The sequence below is a fragment of the Sturnira hondurensis genome, unplaced genomic scaffold (assembly GCF_014824575.4).
Source record: "Sturnira hondurensis isolate 20B ecotype Veracruz unplaced genomic scaffold, ASM1482457v3 Scaffold0007406, whole genome shotgun sequence".
Taxonomy (NCBI): Eukaryota; Metazoa; Chordata; class Mammalia; order Chiroptera; family Phyllostomidae; genus Sturnira; species Sturnira hondurensis.
The window spans coordinates 4,142,294-4,160,603 of NW_028080037.1; the positions used below are offsets into that span (position 1 = coordinate 4,142,294).

The 18,310-nt window shown below is 53.3% G+C and overlaps 1 protein-coding gene across 5 annotated transcripts in view; it reads left to right on the plus strand.

Moving 5' to 3' along the window:
- The window catches only part of CAMKK2 (calcium/calmodulin dependent protein kinase kinase 2), a 45,620-nt gene that overhangs the window by 5,255 nt on the left and 22,055 nt on the right, over window positions 1-18,310 (plus strand). For all 5 annotated transcript variants that reach the window (XM_037052060.1, XM_037052061.1, XM_037052062.1 and 2 more), the window contains exons 2-5: window positions 10,428-10,935; window positions 14,949-14,996; window positions 15,994-16,047; window positions 16,777-16,828. In XM_037052060.1, coding sequence (XP_036907955.1) covers window positions 10,492-10,935; window positions 14,949-14,996; window positions 15,994-16,047; window positions 16,777-16,828 — 598 coding nt within the window. In that variant the 5' untranslated portion in view covers window positions 10,428-10,491. The remainder of the gene's footprint in view (window positions 1-10,427; window positions 10,936-14,948; window positions 14,997-15,993; window positions 16,048-16,776; window positions 16,829-18,310) is intronic.

Consider the following 18,310-nt stretch of genomic DNA (forward strand, 5'->3'; position numbering starts at 1 on the left):
GAAGGAATGATTTTAGCCAATGTTTTTGGTTTGTAGTGTTGCTGCTGATTTTTTTTTTCAATTATGAAACATTTTAAGCTCAGGGAAGAGCCAAAGTTTTGTATTGTTGACTGGCTCGTGTGTTTGGAAGGCTGGAAGGAGGCCCCCCGAGGTGGCAGGAAGGGGGCAGAGCTGGGCACTGTCTCTTAACCCCCGTGAGCTCTCCTTGAACCCATACTTTTGGGGGCTGGTGACAGGCTCTGCCCTGGGAACTGAGCAATGTGGGGGCTTGGTCCCTGTCTCCCAGGAGCTCCCAGGTGAGTGGTCTGTGAACTGTGGGGGAATGCTTTGGAGAAGATAAACGATTCCCTTTTGAAAAGGAGAGAAAGAAAATTCCAAAAGCCTGTGGCGCTCGCACCCCCACCCCATCCTGAAACTATTTTTGTGTTGTCTCTCTTTCTCCTGTTGGTTTCTGTAAATAGTTCGTAGATGGCAGTGGGAGAGAGGGAAATGCTAATCACAACTTGGAGGGGAGAGAGGGATGCCCGCCCCCCCTCCACGCCCCCCCTCCACCGTAAGGAAGTGGGAGGTGGGGGCACTGGGAAGCTGAAGTCTTTGTGGCCAGGACACAAGGTAGGAAGTGAGTGGGAGGGGGGCCCTGCGGGGTACCCTCTGCAGGAGTTTAAGGGGGGAACCAGAGGTTTGAGTTGGGGGGCAGGGTGTGGGGGGAGAGGCACGTACCTCCCTTAGGCCTTCCTAAAGGTACTCCAGGATTTTGCCTTCAATGCCTCTGGGGGAGAGAGATTTCCTTTAGTTCCACTACAGACAATTCTCCCATATTCTGGGTCCAGGTGTGGGGGACAGGGCTGGACACCACCCCCCAGTTGCTCCTCGTGCCTCTTTGCCCGGGGCTGGGGTTGCTTTGTGCTGGAGGCTGGGAAGGGGGAGAGAGGGAGAGCTAGACTGAGCCTCACCCTCTAAGGCAGGGCAGAGGGAGGGAGGATGGCCGTGGGTGGGCAAGGCGAGGGTGCCTGTGGATGCCTTTGGGCTCTGAGTTGGCCCCCTCTGTCTCCGATTTGCTAAGCAGGAAAGTGTTAGAGTCAAAATCTCTTTTTGTTACAAATTGCAGTTCCAGTGGTATCCTTGCCATTTCGTTCCATTCAGTGAAAGATTGGAAGGGACTCAGTGGACAGAGAGGAAGGAAATAAGGTTGTTCCGACCGCCCTTTCCAGATTCCCCCCATCCCTGCAGTCACGCTTCCTCGTCTTCGAGGCCACAGGTTCACACCTGTCTCTAGATATCCGGCTGTGTGATGGGGGTCCCTCCTCACGGGGCTGCACCGTTGACTGGGCAGTAGCCGCCTGGTAGCTCTTAACACCACTGAGCTTGTTGCTCTGTGAGCATCTAGGCTGCCGGGAGTGCGGGCTGCAGGTGTTGGGGAGCCAGGTCCTTGTCTGGCCCAGCTCAGAACCACTCTGTTCTCTCAGGGAGGTCGCCCCGTGTCCCTGGGCCTCAGGACCACACCAGCAGCCCCCGTGTGCTGGTCTCGACTGAAGGCTGGGAGAGCGGGCAGGTTCTTCTGGTGCAAGTGAGCCAGGGTGTGAAATGGTGGTGTCCTTATGTTACTCTTTAACTTTGTGGAAGAGCGGTGCATGTGGACAACAGCTGGAAGATGAAAAGAGTGAAGTTAGGGTGGTGGGGCTAGTGAAGCAGAGCTTTCTACTCAACAGCTTCCATTTGGGGAGTGTTTGCTGGGTGCAGGGGCCTGCGAGGTAGGTCCCCAAGGTGACACGGCTAAGGAGAGAGGGGATGTGCGCCTGATCACCAAGTTCTGCCTCTCCGGGAGCCTTTCATTTCACACCGGTGCTCTCCCAAAGGCGCCGTGCGACTGTGGGCAAGTCACTCAGACCCACTGTGCCTCAGTTTCCTCACCAGTGGAATAAGCACGGTAACAGCACCTGATTCATAAAGTTGGGGTGACAGTGTGCTTAGGATAGTGCCTGGGGCCGGGCACGCACGAAAGAGGGCTGGCCGTCGCCGTTACTGCACCCACTGCTACCAGGCCGCTGCTTCCGTGATGCGCGACTCTGGCCGAACGTGCTAGTTAGGCCCTGAAGGGCCAAGGTTGCGTTTCAAGGTTTGATCCCCAGTCCGGGCACACACAAGAAGCAATCAGTGAATGCATCACTAAAGGGGGACAACAAATCTGTGTTTCTTTTTCTTTCTCTCCCTCTCTCTCTAAAACACAGGTGGCAAACACAAGGCCCATGGGCCGAATCCGGCCCTCCACCTTGTTTTATCCAGCCTGGCGCTGTTTCTACCCGGCAGCAGCACTGAGCTCCTTGCCCTTAGTTAAGGAGTAGTTACATTTATAGAGTCCTCAAATTACATTCGGCCCTTTGAAGGCAACCACGAGGCTGATGTGGCCCCCAGTGAAAATGAGTTTGACACCCCTGCTGTAAAATCAAAAGGTCAAAAATTGAAAAAAGTGCTGTTTTCTTTCTTTTCCTCTGTCCTGTTCATCGACCCTTCCCCATTCTTGATTTTCTTTCTTTAAGACTGAAAGGAGAGACAGACAGACAGACAGACAGACAGACTTTGAACTTCCGGTTTCTGCCATTCTGACAAGGTGAAAGCTGCCTGGTGGTCTGGCCTGGCTGGGAGTCTTAACGTGCAGGGAGCTGATTGGTCGCCTGGCAGGGAGCTCAGTGCAGAAGCTGTTCTGTGGGTCGGCCCCATGTCTCCTGTCAGTCAGGAGGCTTGGCTGTGACAGGAAACCGATGGCAGACAAACTTAAGCAAAAATGGGAATTTACCGATTCATGTAAACACTCCTGGGATAGATGGGCTTCAGGCATGGCTGGACCCAGGTGTCCAGACAACGTCTCTGATCTCAGTTCTGCATCTTTCACTCTCTTCCTTCTCTGTCAGCTTCATTCTAAGGCAGAGTACTCCCCAGCCCCTGGTAACTCTAGAGTATGCGCTCATTGCTCTAAGTTCCGCAGAAAGAGACATTCTTTTTCCTTAATGCTAATACAAAAGTCATAAAATAAGACTTGGTAGACTGACGTGGGTCGCACAGCTACTGTTGAGTCAATCACTTCATCTGAGCAGTCGATGCCCAGGTGACCAGGCCGGAGTCACGTGGAAACCCCTGAGCTGGTGGTGCAGACAGGCTCACAGAGTCTCCTTTCACGTGGCGGGATTTTGTAACTCAGGCAGCTGTTGTCAGACCAAAGGAGCTCGGAGTGCAGGCCGGCTGAGGAAAGCTTCTGATTTTCTGAGCGGCCTTGGGATGGAGGAGGCAAACAATGACCTCTGGTCCACATTTATTGAGTGCCAGTAATACTCTAGAAAGTTCTGCATCCTGGAGTTCAGCAGTGAAGAAAGGCAAAGCCACGGCTCCCCTAAGTGAAGTCACATCCGTGTGTCTGCGCAAACGCTGTGCACTTCTCCCTGAGCACCGAGAGACACTGCCTTGGCTTGGTCCCCTGTCATCCAGGTCGTGGGCTCAGGAAGGCAGGAGACTGAGCTATGTGCTCCCCTTTATTAGAGGTTTCGGCCCACCCAGGCCTTCATTCCAGACGGAGCGTGTGGACATGGCAAGCCTGTACCAATCACTCTTAGTCCCTTCCTGAAAACTCAGACCAGTTTTAGCTCTGCCCAGTCCCACTGTGTGAACTGTGGGCAAACGATCAAACCTGCTGGGCCGCCTTCTCACGGGGAAGACAACATGGGTTGGAGCAGGGACCTGCAGGACCTAGTGTGTCTCAGGGCAGGGCTGGTGGGGGTGGGGGGTTAGGTCACAACTTGTCGCAGAGGGGAGGGCGTGGGACGCTGGATGCGGCCCTCAGCTTGTCCTTGGTGTTCAGCCTGCCCTTGCTGGGGGCAGGATGGGGGACGTGGTATGGGCAGGGGGACGTGGTGAGGACGGGCAGGCTGGCCGGAACTGTAGCCAGGTGGTCCGGGACAGTGCTGGCTGGAGCCGTCAGAGCGTCCCTTTCTTCAACAGCTCTGAAATTTGATTTTTATCTGAACTCTCTTGGCTCTAAGATGTTGGCATGTTATTCAAATAGTTAAAAAAAATTTTTTAATGTGTTGATTCTTTAGAGAGAGAGAAGCATCACTTCCTTGTTTCACTTACTTATGCGCTCATAGGTTGCTGACTGTGTGTGCTCAAGGGGGTAGTGATGTTGAGAGGTGGCCTCAGGGGCAGCCAGAGTCCCCTCAGGTTGGGTGGGGAGCTGTGTTGGTGTGCTAGGGCTGCCATGGCAAAGGACCACAGACCGGGTGGCCTACGCACCAGACACAGATTGGCCATCCCTCCTGGAGGCCAGATGTGCTGACACCAAGGTGTCAGCAGGGTTGGTTCCTTCTGAGGCCACGAGGGGAACTCTGCTCCAAAGTGTCTCTCTCCCAGCGTCCAGTGGCTTGCTGGCCACCTTGGGTGTTCCTTGGCTTGTGGGTTCCGCTCCCACATTCTCACGGCATTCTCCCTGCGTGGGGGTCTCCGTGTCCAAGTCTTTCCTTTCTGTAGGGACACCCATTGGATTAGACCCACTCCGAGGGCCTCCGTCCACCTTGATTTGCTCTGTAAAGGCCCTCTGCGAGCTGGCCACGTTCTGAGGTCCTGGGGTTGGGACTCTTTAACATTTCTTTTTTAGGGGGCACAATTCTCATAGCAGGCACTGAGTGGGGGCCCTGTGGCTTTGCCCTGGATGCTTCTACAAGAGCTCGTGTGCCCTGCATCCCACCCCACTCCCCACCAACCTCACTCACGCTCGGCTTTTCTGTTCCCTCCACTTGCCACCAGCCCTTCTCAGAAGCTGTTTTTTCCTTTGGACCAAGTTCCTGCCCCCTCAGCACCTACTCATCCTGGAGGTTCTCAGCCTAAATATAATTTTCCCAACGTGACACCCTCCTTGACCCTCCTCTTCCCATTCAGACCTGAAGTGGGTCCCCATGTTCTCAGATTTCCTGTTTTTTTTTTCCTCCGTCATGTGCTTACAGAGTCATTTGTGTGCCTACTTTTAAGAAAGCATGTCTGGTTTGTTTATCCAATGCGTAGTAGGTCCTCAATAATTACTTGTTGAAAGAATGCATTGGTGGAGTGACTTTCCTTCAGGGCCTCCCTGGGCCTCGGTTTCCCAATGTCAGAGAGGTTGTGCTGGCCATGCCTGTTGCCCCAGAAAGCCCGTTGCCCCCTGGACTCGGCTAGATCCTTGCAGGTATTTTGGGCTCCTTTGTTGTTTGCTGGCCTCTGCCTTTGGTGAGCACGCGCAGGCTGGAACTGGCCCCCAGGAAATGGGAGCGTGTTTCCGACAGGCCTGTGCCCCTTGGCTTCCGGCAGAGGAAGGAGCTCTTCCCCTCATCCTGGCCCCGAGCCCGGGTCCATCTGCTCCAGGAAGGGCCTGGTCTGGTCGCTCGGTTGTGCTGTCCTGTGAGAGGGGAGGGGAGGGGAGCTTGGGGCTGCTGGCCAAGGGCGCTGGGGGAGGCTTTCAGGGTCAGGGAAAGACCCGGGGTTCGTGCAGGAGGCTCAGGAGAGAGAGCTTTTGGCATCTTGTCCAACCCAAGCATCTTTGCAGGAAGGTCCGCCTTACTCTGGGGCCCTGAAATGCCACGCTCAGCCATCCCTCCCTCGCAGGGGCCAGTGTGGGTTAGAGGGCCCTGGCCGTGCAGTTAGCCATGCTTGGTGAGTGATGAGCGCCCAGCTGGGTGTTAGCTGTTGCTGTTATTCATGCCAACTGTGTTCTTTTTGTACAACTTTTCTCTCTTGCGGAGAGTTGATAGGTTTCATTAGATCCTTACAGGACCTGTGTCCCTTACAGGGTCTGCGGCTCCACAGGATCTTACCGTCAGGTGGAGTGGCCAGGCCCTAGCCTGCCAGGCCTCTGCAGACCAGTGGCCTCGAGGCCCTGAGGGCTGAACTCCCTTTGCTGCAACCAGGGCACACCCGCCCCCGCAGCACAGAGCGCCCACCGCAGTCCCAGCCAGGCTGCAGCTCCGCTCCTCCCTCCTCCGGACCTCAAGAGCCAAGGCCAGGCCAGGCGCCAGCATGCCAAGGAGAGTGATTAAAAGCGGCTTTGCTGGGAGTGGATGGCTTGGTGTCCTTGGCCTGGAGTGGAGATCGATAAGCAATTGTTCTTCTGTTGGCAAGAAAAAAAAAACCCTCCATTAACCTCCCAGGTGCTGCCAGGCGCCTTTTCTTTTCAGGAACTCTGCAGCTGGGTCAGGCGGCTCAGGGACGGAGGACGGGCCCGAGGCCACTACCCTGCCGCGGGGTGGGCAGGCCCAGGTTGCTGGGGCCCTGGAAGCCGCCCAGGAGCAGGCTGGCTCTCTTGGACATCAGAACCTCGTAGGAACATTCTGGAACACAGCCTGGCAGGGAGTGGGCATTTAATAAGTGTTTGTGGGAAGAGGAGCCTTCTGAGTATTCACCCGTGTACCGGGCAGGAGGCAGAGTGCGTAGTTCATTCACTAGCCCTGTGCTTGTTGTTCGGGCGCCCGTTTCACAGGGAAGAACACCGAGGCCGAGGGAGGCGCGTTGCTTGTCCATAGCGAGTCCAAGCAGGCGAACTTCAGGGGCCCTGCTTTCCCCCTCCTGGGATGCCTGGACCATAAAAGGAACATGTAAAGTGACAGCAGCTGGGGCCATAGGGCACTTTGAACTTGAGTGGTGTCTTCTCACTGATGGGGAAGCCAGGAACACAGCACTTCTCTCTCAGCTACAGAAGGACAGATAGGGGAACAGGAGATGGGCCAGCTGCTCCCCGCCCCCGCCCCCCTGTGGGTGGCTCACCAGGCCTTGTCATCCTGAGTCCTGTGGTGGCTCCAGTTATCTTCTTTCTTTTAAGAAGGTTGCCTTTCACACAGTCCCCACCGCACTGAGGACCTCGTCTGCAACCCAGGCATGTGCCCTGACCAGGAATCGAACTGGCAACCTTTCAATTCTCAGGGCGGCACTCAATCCACTGAACCACTCCAGCCAGGGTGAATTTTCACTTTTAAAGTAAAGGTAAATACAGTGAAAAGTCAGTCCTTTCTACCTAGATTCCCCAGTTCTGCAAACCAGTAGTTTTCTCTTGAGGCCATAGTTACCATTTTCTGGTGTACCTTTCCAGAAATACGCTGTGCACACGCAGTTCTGTGCACACGTGAGGTCTTTCCCCTGAGGCCAACAGCAGCAGGCTAATTTTTTTCCCCATGTAACAGTGTGTCTTGGAGCTAATTCACATTAGAATTTATAGAATTACCTCTTTTAAAATATATGCATGTTTTCTCCTGGGATGCGTGTACCTCATTTTCTTTATCCAGTCCCCTATGGGTGGTCCTTTTAAACCACACTACGAAACATTGTACTTGTATTTACAATATTTTTTAAAGATTATTTATTTTTAGAGAGAGAGAAAGGGAGGGAGAAAGAGGGAGAGAAACACTAGCTGGTTGCTTCTTATATGAACCCCCACTCGGGGCTGAACCTACAACCCAGGCATATGCCTTGACCAGGAATCGAACCGGCGACCTTTAGGTTTGTAGGATGATGCCCAACAAACCAAGTCACACTGAACGGGGCATCTTGTACATGCGTTACTTTTTAAATGTGTGAGATTGTCTGTATGATGAATACTCAGGTGCGGAATTGCTAAGTCAAGGGCAAGTGCATTTGGGATTTTGCCAAACTTTTTTTTAAGGATGGTACCCCTTCATACTCCCTGGAGCCACACCAAAATAGCGTTGTTATTACATTTCTTGTCTTTGCCTATCTGATAGTTGGGGGGAAAAAAAGGTTTTCATTGTAGTTTTACTATTACTTCCTTACTTTTTATAAAATGTACATCACACAACACTTACCTTTTTAGGCATATGATTCAATGGCATTTGTTAAATTCACAGTGTTGTGTGACTATCCCTCCTTCTTGCAGAACTTTTTTGTCACCTCAGACAGAAACTCTGCCCCCCTTAAACAATGACCCCTCGGTCCCCTCTCCACCAGCTGCCAGTGACCTCCGTTCCACTCTCTGTGTCTGAACTCGCCCGCTCCCGGTCTCTCCCGGAGGTGAGGTCATGTAGTACTTGTTCTTAGCATCCAGCTTGTTTTGCTCAGCATGTCCTTAAGGTTCATCTCACTTGTAGCACATGGCAGAACGTCACTCCTTTTCATGGCTGAAGAACCCAGTGTGTGGAGGGATCGCATTCTGCCTGTCCATCCTCGGTGGACGGGCCCTAGGGTTGTTGCCGCCTTCTGGCTTCTGTGAACGACGCTGCCGTGAATGCGAGAGCGGAGGTACCTGAGTCCCAGCTTCCACTTCTTTTTAGCATGTGCACTTAGGGGAAGACGCGCCGGGACGTGTGGTAATTCCACGTTCTACGTTGTGTGGCCCACCAAACCATTTCGTGGCCATTTGAGTCTGTGGCCCACACCGTGTCCCGGGGTTGGGCTTTGTTGTCCCTGTACTGCGAATGCTGTATCTGTAGATCGTGCCCATGTCCAGGCCGGGACAACTGTGGCTATTTTCTTGGTGCCTTTCCACTGACCTTTCCTCTCTCCTTGAGGGCAGGGACCCTGTCTGCCCGCGTCACGGTCCGGGCTGCCTGACACAGAAGCTGTTCCTAAAATGCTTTTGGTAGGACTGTCTCTGGGAGGCAGGCGGCATCTGTCTGCCCCTCATCCGATTCCTCCAGGGAGCACTGGCTTTCCGCTCCTGTCCTCACATTCTTCTCTGTCCCCTCACTGCCACCCCGTGTCACCAAGAGGTCACTGATTCCGCAAACCGCTTTCCTCAGCCCCCTGGTGATGTGGTGATTGGCATGGAGCTGCCGACGTGCCCCCTGAATTCCAGCAGCGCCCGTGACATTTGTCCAGTAGAGTTTGTGCAAACACAGGAACCGAAGGTTAATGCTCTGTCCCAGAGACGGAAGGAATCGACAGACTAAGGGACAAGTCAATCTTTTCAAAATCAACTATTTAAAAACACTTCTATACCATTCAGTGGCATCTAGTCCATTCAGTCTGTCTGTGAATTCCAGAACATTTTCCAGAACGTTTTCATCCCCCGGAGAAAGCCCTGGCCCCGTTGGCAGTCGCTCCGTCTGCCCACCTCCTCCCCCGCCCTAGGCCACCACTGATCTACTTTCTGTCTGTGCATTTGCCTGTCGGGAGAATTTTGTGTGAACAGAATCATACAGACGTGACCTTCGGGTCTGGCTTCCTTCACCGAGCGTGACATGTTCGAAGTTTATCTAACCAGGGGCACGTGTCGGTGCCTCCTTCCTGTTGGGGCCCGAACCATATTCCCCCGTGTGGACCAGCCACGCTGCGCTTGCCTGTCGTCCGCTGATGGACGCAGAGGCTGTTTCCCTGTTGGGCTGTTGTGAATCTTGCTGTTTGGGTATAGGCCTGGGAACAGACTTATCAACAGAAATATCAATGTATGGTTGCCTCTCGTGTGTCCCCTGCTGGGAACTGGCCTGCAACCCAGGCCTGTGCCCTGGCTGGGGATTGAACCGTGATCCTCTGGTTTGCAGGCCTGCGCTCAATCCACTGAGCTACGCCAGCCAGGTTCCGTTCAGATTTGTTGAGGAACCACCAAGATGTTTGATATCTTCATTTTGGGCCTTGTGTCTGCCTTGTCTCTGGCAGGCACCAGCCCAACTAAGCCTGACTCCCCAGATGTCACAGACCATCCGGGCTCACACCGTCTGTGGGCCTGTCCTTGGTCTGATATGACCCCTGACCCCCACCTCCCAGCTGAGGATCACTGGCTAAGGAGACCCAACGGCCGGGCAATGTGCCTTGCATTCGGAGACCGTGGACAAATCCCTCAAGCCTCAGTTTCCCCACTTACACCGTGGGGCTCTAAGAACAAACCAACAACTTGGGGTTCTTTGGAGATTATGCTGATGTGAAGATGTTTTGTAAACTGGAAAGTGCTGCTGGAATCGTTGCCATGGCGAAGTCATGCAGCCCAGAGGTCACCAGGCGGGAGTGTCCTTTGGGCCTGCCCAGCATTCAGAAATATTTGAGATAATGGCTAATTAAAAAGTAATCTTGAGATCCCATCTAACATTCTGGGTTTAGGGCTTCTTTTGATAAAAAAAAAAGGGGGGGTGGGGCGGTGGGGAGGACCGGGCGGTGGGGAGGACCGGGCGGTAGCGGCCCAGATCCTGGTTTAGCAAGAGCCGGCGGGAGCTGGAAATAGCTGCCTGCTCTGTAGCAGGTGTGCATGCCCTCCCCGATTTGGGATTTGTCATACTTAGTTCCTTTTGGAATTGCGTTTTGGTTTCTTGTTATATGTGTGAAGAGAGACTTAAAACAAGGAAATGTGGAATATTTGTTTCTGTATAGGCTCCGAGGTCAGGTTTTGCCAGATTTTTAGGGATGGACGTCCACCCAGGGAGGAACGAGGCCCCCGCAGCGGGCGGGGCCGCTGACCCTTCCTCTCTCTGTAGGTGGCGCTGCGGCGGAGGGGAGTGCCCCGGCAAGGCCGCATCCCATGAGGTTCGCGCACGCACCATGTCATCATGCGTCTCTAGCCAGCCCAGCAGCGACCGGGCCGCCCCCCAGAATGACCTGCGTGGCGTGGGCGGCAGCAGCAGCCAAGGCCAGAAGCCCTGCGAGGCCCTGCGGGGCCTCTCGTCCCTGAGCATCCGCCTGGGCATGGAGTCCTTCATCGTGGTCACCGAGTGCGAGCCAGGCTGCGCCGGGGACCAGGGCCTGGACCGGGATGCACACCTGGACGCCGATGGCGGAGAAGTGCCCCTGGATGCCGGGTCGCAGGCCCGGCCCCATCTCTCCAGTTGCAAGCTGTTGCTGCAGGAGCGGCCCCAGCTGGACGTGAATGGCCGCTGCATCCAGCCAGCCCAGCCCTCCTCGCCTGTGGGCTCCCCACAGTCCTCGCCGCGGCTGCCCCGGCGGCCCACGGTGGAGTCGCACCGTGTTTCCATCACTGGTATGCAGGTACGCGACCGGTGGCAGCCGAGCCCGGGTCTCCACGTTGGATAGGCTCCCCCAGAACATTCCTGGTGCCACCAGCTGATTTGGGATGTGACCCCAGGAAACCCAGTTGGGGAGGGTGGAGAGGGAAGGGAAGGGAAGGGAAATCAACAAAGGATGCAGTTATGGAGCCGGTGACCCCTGGGCTTGGGGGCTCCATCTGCCTGGGGAGCAGGGGAGGCAGGGAGACAATGGTCTCGGAGTTATCCCACACGAGGGTGGGGAGCTGGGCTTTTCTCACCAACTCCACACATCGCCGGTGAGGGGTGCTGTGGGTGGGTGACCTGCCCCGCATATGGGCAGGGCCTCTGGAGGCGGGAGAGAGCCGCCTCCAGCAAAGGGCAGGTGCTGGTGGTTGGAAATTGCATCCTGGGCTCAGAAATGGGGGTGGCGGGTCGTGGAGGCATCAAGGCCTTATGGGGTGGCCGCCTTTGCAGGGTGTTTCAACCAGGTGCTGTGCTCACGCCCTGTATGCGCATTTCTGACTCAATCCTTATGGTAAACTTCTGGGAGGTAGGTCAGAACTCAGACACCCCCGCCCCCCCAAACCCGGGTTCACAGGGCGCTGGGTGGTCTGCTCCCCCACTTTCTCCTGTATCATCTCCTGATTCACAGACCTCTGTCCATTTGCTCTTCCTGAAAATCTTCAGATATGCAGGCTTGTATCTTTGCCCTCCCCTCTGCTTGGAATCTCTCCCATCTTTGCAAGGTTATGTCCTTCCGATGTCGGACTCTCAGCCTAAATGTCACCTCCTTTGGAAGGCCTCTCGGGCTCCCTCCCTAAGCAGCTGTCAGCCCCCAGGCCCTCGGTGCCGTTGCCCTGTGGACATTGCTTCAGGGTGTTCACCACCATCTGATTGTGTCGTGTGTTTGATTAGTTGCTTAGTGCCTGCCTCCCCCCAGCTGGGGTGTCAGCTCCGCAGGGCGTGGTCCAGTTCACCTTTGTGTCCCCTGTGCCTTGTACAAGGCCTGGCATGTAGTAGGAGCGTGACAATATTTGCTGAAGGAATGAGTGCATTTTAATGGGGAGGAGCTTGGAAGTCGGGAATGGCTTTTGAAAGGGGCTGATATTTAACTACAGGTTGAGTGTCAGGTAGAACTTCCACAGTTGGAGATGGGCACACACAGGAAGGACCACTGCAGGGGAAGAGCAGAGCACGTGCAAAGGCCCAGAGGTGGTCCTGGCTGGTGTGGCTCAGGGGATTGAGAGCCAGCCTGTGAACCGAAGGGTTGCCAGTTCGATTCCCAGTCAGGCCACATGCTCGTGTAAGGGGTACATGAGAGGCAACCACACATTGATGTTTCCCTCCCTCTCTCTTTTCCCCTCTTTCTATAAATAAATAAATAAGATCTTAGAAAAAGAAAAGGCCCAGAGGTGGAAGGCGTGAGGTGAGGGGAAGGGAGGTCAGGGGTTCAGTGAGCCAGAGTATGGGGCCTCTGACAGGGGGTCACCACCAGCAACTTCCTGCCTCCTTCCCATGAGCCACAACGCAGCCACTGGCTATAAGAGAGGCTGGGAAATGACATTGGCCAGCGCAGGCTGTTGCCTCTCCTGATTTCCATTTATGAGGAAGAAAGGGAAGACTGGTGTTTGGTGGGCAACGAGGCAACTCTGCCAAGGCCAGAGCTGTAGAGGGCTTCTGGGGCCGGGCGGTGGGGTCAGGACGGGCCCCGGAAGCCGCAGTGAGCTGGGCCTTCCATGGACAGAGCAGACCTTTGGAAGGTGGACCCAGCAGCATGTGAGGGTTGGAGTAGGAAGCGGGGAGACCCCTTAGGCTAGCGCTTGCTCTGCCTGCCGCATCCCTCCAGCACTCAGACTGAAAGAAACGCTGGAGAGAAACGCTGCAAACAACCGGAAATGCCTACCAGTGAGGGGAGGGCTCTGCGAGCTGCTGGGTGCAGCAGGGGCCGCAGGCCAGAGCTGCAGGTCACGTGTGCTGTGTCGCGCAGCTCTCTGCAGTGAGAGGAAGTGGAGAAATGGTTTGGTGTGGCACCACTCACTCCTCCCCTGCCCTGCCCCATAAATGCGCCTTTAATAGAGAAGGGCCAGGGACCTTATACACCAGGCTGACATCAGGAGTGGGGGGAGGGTTCAATTTGTGGGGGTGAACATTCAAGGGAAATGCTGGGCGTGTGTGTAGCATGTGAACTTCTGTTTTCTACTGTGTTTCTTTTCCCAGGTGTTCTTGTCGTACCGCCTGACAATCCCCCGACTGTATCGAGGTGTAATTAAAGTACAGTAAACCGCACATATTTCAAGGGGTATGATAGGCTCAGGTTCGGTGTAGTTGTACACCTGTATGACCGTCACCCCGGTCCAGATCCCAGACTTTTCCAGTACACCCAGCGGCGCATCCCTCCCCCGCCCCCTCCCCACATAACTGCCCACCCGATTTTAATCATTGCAGATTAGTTTGCAGGTCCCAGGACTCTATATAGGCGAGTCATTGGGCATGCACCCTTATGGCTTAGTTTCTTTCACAGCATAATGCGGTTGAGGCTTGTCCGCGCTGCTGCTGACACCAGCGGTTCCTTCCTCTTTATTGCCAAGGGTAGTGAATTCCATTGTTTAAAAAAAAAAATTAGCCCTGGCTGTTATGGCTCCGTTGGAGCGTCATCCTTTACACCAAAAGGTGGCGGGTTTGATTCTGTCAGGGCACGTATGGGAAGCAACTGATTGACACGTGTCTCTCACTTCATGTTTCTCTCCCTCTCTGCCCCTCTCTCTGAGGTCAATAATCGGGTGAGGATTAAAACAAAAATTCCAGCCCTGGCTGCTGTGGCTCAGTGGATTGAGTGCCTGCCTATGAGCCAAAGGGTCGCTGGTTGATTCCCAGTCAGGGCACGTTCCTGGTTTGGGGGCCAGGTCCCCAGTAGGGGGCGTGCGAGAGGCAACCACACATTGATGTTTCTCTCCCTCTCTCCTTGCTTTCCTCTCTCTCTATAAATAAATTTAAAAAATAGTTTAAAAAAAAACCCTCCATTGTTCTGATGTGCCCCAGCTTGTTTGTCCATTTATCTGTTGATGGACTTTTGGGTTGTTCCCAGTTTTTGACTTTTACAAATAAAGCTGTTAAGGACATTGGTACACACGTCTTTGCCTGGACACGGGTTTTCAGTCCTCATGGGTAAATAAATACCCAGGAGTACAGGTGCATGCTAAGAAATCGCCAAACTGCTTTTCAGAGAGGCTGCACCATGTTAAATCCCCACAAGCGGTGTGTGCAGGCTCTGTGTGCCCCAAATTCTTTGGGCAGTGTTCGGGATTTTAACTAGTCTATTGGGAATCGTTTTAACTTATATTTGCCCTTGGTTCGTGATGTTGAGCACCTTCTCACGTGCTTCTTGATCATTTGCATCTTCTTTGGAGAAGCGTCTTTCCACATCTTTTGTTCATTTAAAAATAAGTTGGGTTGTCCTCTTATTAATGAGTTGGAAGAGTTCTTTATGGATTCCGGATCCCCGTTCTTTGTCTGAGAGTGGGTATGTGTTGCACATGGTTGTAGCGTGCAGCTTCCAGTTCCTTGATAGTATCTGGAAGAAGGAGAGTTTTCATTTTGGTGACGTCAGTTCGTGATTCGTTGCCTTTTAGGGTTTGTACTTTTTGTGTATCGTCTCAGAAGCCTTGGTCCCACAGTTGCTTCTTGCTCCACTTTGCCTTTTTACGGGACAACATGGTCATGGATTACTTGTTTAATTTGAAGTGAAACTTGTATCAATGGAAACAAGCTTTAAAAAATGGGTGTTAGGAGACTATGTACTTTTCAATTACTTTTTTGCAACGCATAGAAGTTGCCGTTAGAAGTCAGGACCCCGGTCGCTCTGCAGAGGGATCTGTGACTGCGGATGCTTCTGGGAAGCGGGGAGTGGCCTCTTTCTTGATTTGGGTCCTGGTTTCAGTGTCTGCTTCGTTTGTGACAGATTTCTCTAGCTGCAGCCTTACTGTTCCTGTTCCGTGTGTTTCTGCTTCTCTCCAGGACTGTGTGCAGCTGAACCAGTACACGCTGAAGGATGAAATTGGAAAGGTTGGTGTTTTCTGGGCTGGGATGTCTCGGACACTGGGGGGCGCCCCCTAGAGCTGGGAGTGGGAGAGGAGGCCTTGGAGGCAAGGGCGGGGCAGGGTTGTGTGATTAATGGTCCATGCGTTTTGTTTTTGTCATAATATTAATGCGTTTCTGCAGAAGCACTGACAGTGTTGAGGGAAATCCCATATCACTATGGTGATAGTTACATCAGCCCTTATTAGTGTCAGTTTTTTCCTCCCCTAAGTTACTCTCACGTCTGTTTTTTTTGCTTTTGTTTCAGCCAATGGGCAGTATCATTACAGGGGTCCAGAACTCACATGCCAGGCCGTGGCTGGGTAGCTCAGTTGGTTAGAGCATCATCCCAATGTACCATAGTTGCCGGTTCGATCCCCAGCCAGGGCACATTACAAGAATTAACCAATAAATGAATGCATAAAAAAGTGGAACATCAAAATTAATGTCTGTCTCTCTCTCTCTCTCTAGCTCTCTCCCTCTCTCCATTCTTCCCTCTCTCCCTGTCTTTCTCTGTCCTTTCTTCTCTCTCTCTAAAATCACTGAATAAAAATTTTAAAAACTCACATGCCAATAGAGAGCAAATGCAAATATAAATGAGCAAAGCATGCTGGGTGTGATAGTAGGGAGTGGTGAGGACTGTGGCCAACTGTTAACAAGGAAATGAGGGCTCTGTGCCTGAAGCACACTAGGTCGGAGAGCAGAGGGTAGTGAATCTCTAGCAAACCAACGTACGGACGTGATTATGGGTCCAGTAGTCAGAGCATCTGATTTCCTGAGGCTGGGAACCTGGATTTTTACATCCAGTCTGTCTGTTTTTAAACGTTGGCAACTAATTCAGACTTTCTGAAAACTACAGATCCCACAAAATAAAGCTCTAGGAGAGACTTGTTTGGTGGGCTGCCAGGCTGTGACTTGTGTTAGGGTCCTCATTTTGCAGATCCTAATTTCTGACTGTATGTCGTGGTCATCTCCCTGCATCCAGGGCTCCTACGGTGTGGTCAAGTTGGCCTACAATGAAAATGACAATACCTACTATGTGAGTATCCACACGCCGCTGCCTGCCCCCAGGTCTGTCCAAAGCAGGAGACCTCCTTTCCAGCACTCAGCTTCCCGCAAGGTTTTCTTAGCTGTTGTCTCATTTTCTTGTTGGCTCATGTTCATGTTGGGCGCTGGGAGGGACATGCTGTCCCCACTTTACAGATGGGGACATAGGAGGTGAGGTGATGGCTCCGGAAGGAGGAACGAATGAGTGAATTCAGCAGACGTTTCATGGGCTTACTCCGGGCTACCGTTTCTATAGCCTCCATAGCACCAGGAACCAGGAGTAGTGACCCAAATGACCCTCGGAGCCGAGGCTTTGGAATCAGTCCAGTGTGGGTTCAAATCCTGCCTCTCCCATGTGCCAATGGCCTGACCTTGGGCAAGTGGCGTAACTGCTGAACCTCAGTTTTCCCGTGTGTGACGCAGCTAGCCACACCTGTCCTGTGCCCATCGCTCCAACTTGCTCATGTCTGGATTCAGTGATGCTGAGTCCAAGGTTTGTGCTCTCCCAGCTGGGGAAGCTGCCCTGGAGCCCCCTTGAGACTTGGGGGGAGTCCAACCTCCGTATAACCTGCCGCTCTCTGATGTCCTCTGGTGACAAGGCACTCGCTACATTGTCCCCGAACCACCAGGGAGCCAAGAGCTTGGAAGTGGAAGGAGCGCCCCCTCCCTGCCCCTCTCTCCTCCACGCTTGAATCAGGACATGGGGCCTTTTCTCCCACAGGCGATGAAGGTGCTGTCCAAAAAGAAGCTGATCCGGCAGGCGGGCTTTCCACGTGAGTCTGGTGGGCCAGGCGGGCCCTGCTCTGAGGTGCGGGGGCTGGGACGAGGCAGAGAAGGTCCCACTGAACCGTGTCCCCTGCAGCGTGCCCTGGGTCAATGCCCCAGAGACAGCACTGGGGGCCCCCTAACTGAGGGTTTTTTAAATTCATTTTCATTAAAAAACACTTATTAATGTAATATAGGTTGTAAGTCAGACGATCCGTGAGAGGAAACCAGTTTGGCAGTTCCTCAAAAAGTTAAACAGGAAGGTACTATGCCGCCCAGCAGTTCTGGTCCTGGGGGTTGCACACGAGAGCAAGGAAAGCACGTCCACACGAAAGCGTGCGTGTTAATGCCCACGGAGGCAGCATTTGTAAGACCCCCAGAGCACAAACAACCCAGAGGCCTGCCAGCAGATGAATGGACAAACAAAAAGTGGTCCATCCAAGTGGAACACTGCTCAGCCATAAAGGGAATGCCATGCTGACTCCTGCTAAACATAAGTGAACCTCAGAAACAGGATGCTAACCCTGGCTGGTGTAGCTCAGTGGATTGAGCGCCGGCCTGTGAACTAAGGGATCGCAGTTCGATTCCCAGTCAGGGCACATGCCTGGGTTGCAGGCCAGTTCCCAGCGGGGGATGCATGAGAGGTAACCACACATTGATATTTCTCTCCCTCTCTCCTTACCTTCGCCTCTAAAGATAAATAAATACAATCTTAAAAAGAAACAGGATGCTGAGCAACAGAGGCCAGTCATAGAAAGGTCCCATGGGTTGTGATTCTCGTTAGATGAAAAGTCCAGAACAGAAAAGCCCATGGAGAGAGCAGATGGGGCCTTTCCGGGGTGGGGGTGCGGAGCGTGGGGGGAGATTGCTAGTAGGTATGGGCTTGGCCGGCGGGGTGGGGCATGAAAATGTTCTGGACAAGGTGGTGGGGATGGTGGCATAAGCTCGTGAATGCACTAAAAACCATTGACTGATAGATTTCAAAATGGTGCATTTTCCAACATTTAAATAACTTGAAGTAGTTGAACTGTATCTCCAAAAAAAAAGCTGAGAACAGAACGGCTTCTCACAGAGAACAAGTTCCTTTTGCCCTCCTGCCCCTCCCTCCAGGCAGCCTGCACTTGCCCCCTCAGGGGCTGGCAGTGGTGGTGTGTGGTCCGCGTAGACCTGTGGGTGAGCGTGTTAGAGGCTGATGGAACGTGAGCTCCCGCCAGCCTTGCTGGGCAGTGTCAGCGGGGCCTAAAGGGGGAAGTAGATAAGAAACAGGAACCCCATGCTCTCGCCAGGACCCCGGTTTATCCTGCTCATCTGAACTCTGAGCTGGATGATACCTTGTGCTATTATTTCTTCATGTATCAAGTTTTGTACCAGTACGTCTGCCNATGCACTAAAAACCATTGACTGATAGATTTCAAAATGGTGCATTTTCCAACATTTAAATACCGTGAAGTAGTTGAACTGTATCTCCAAAAAAAAAAGCTGAGAACAGA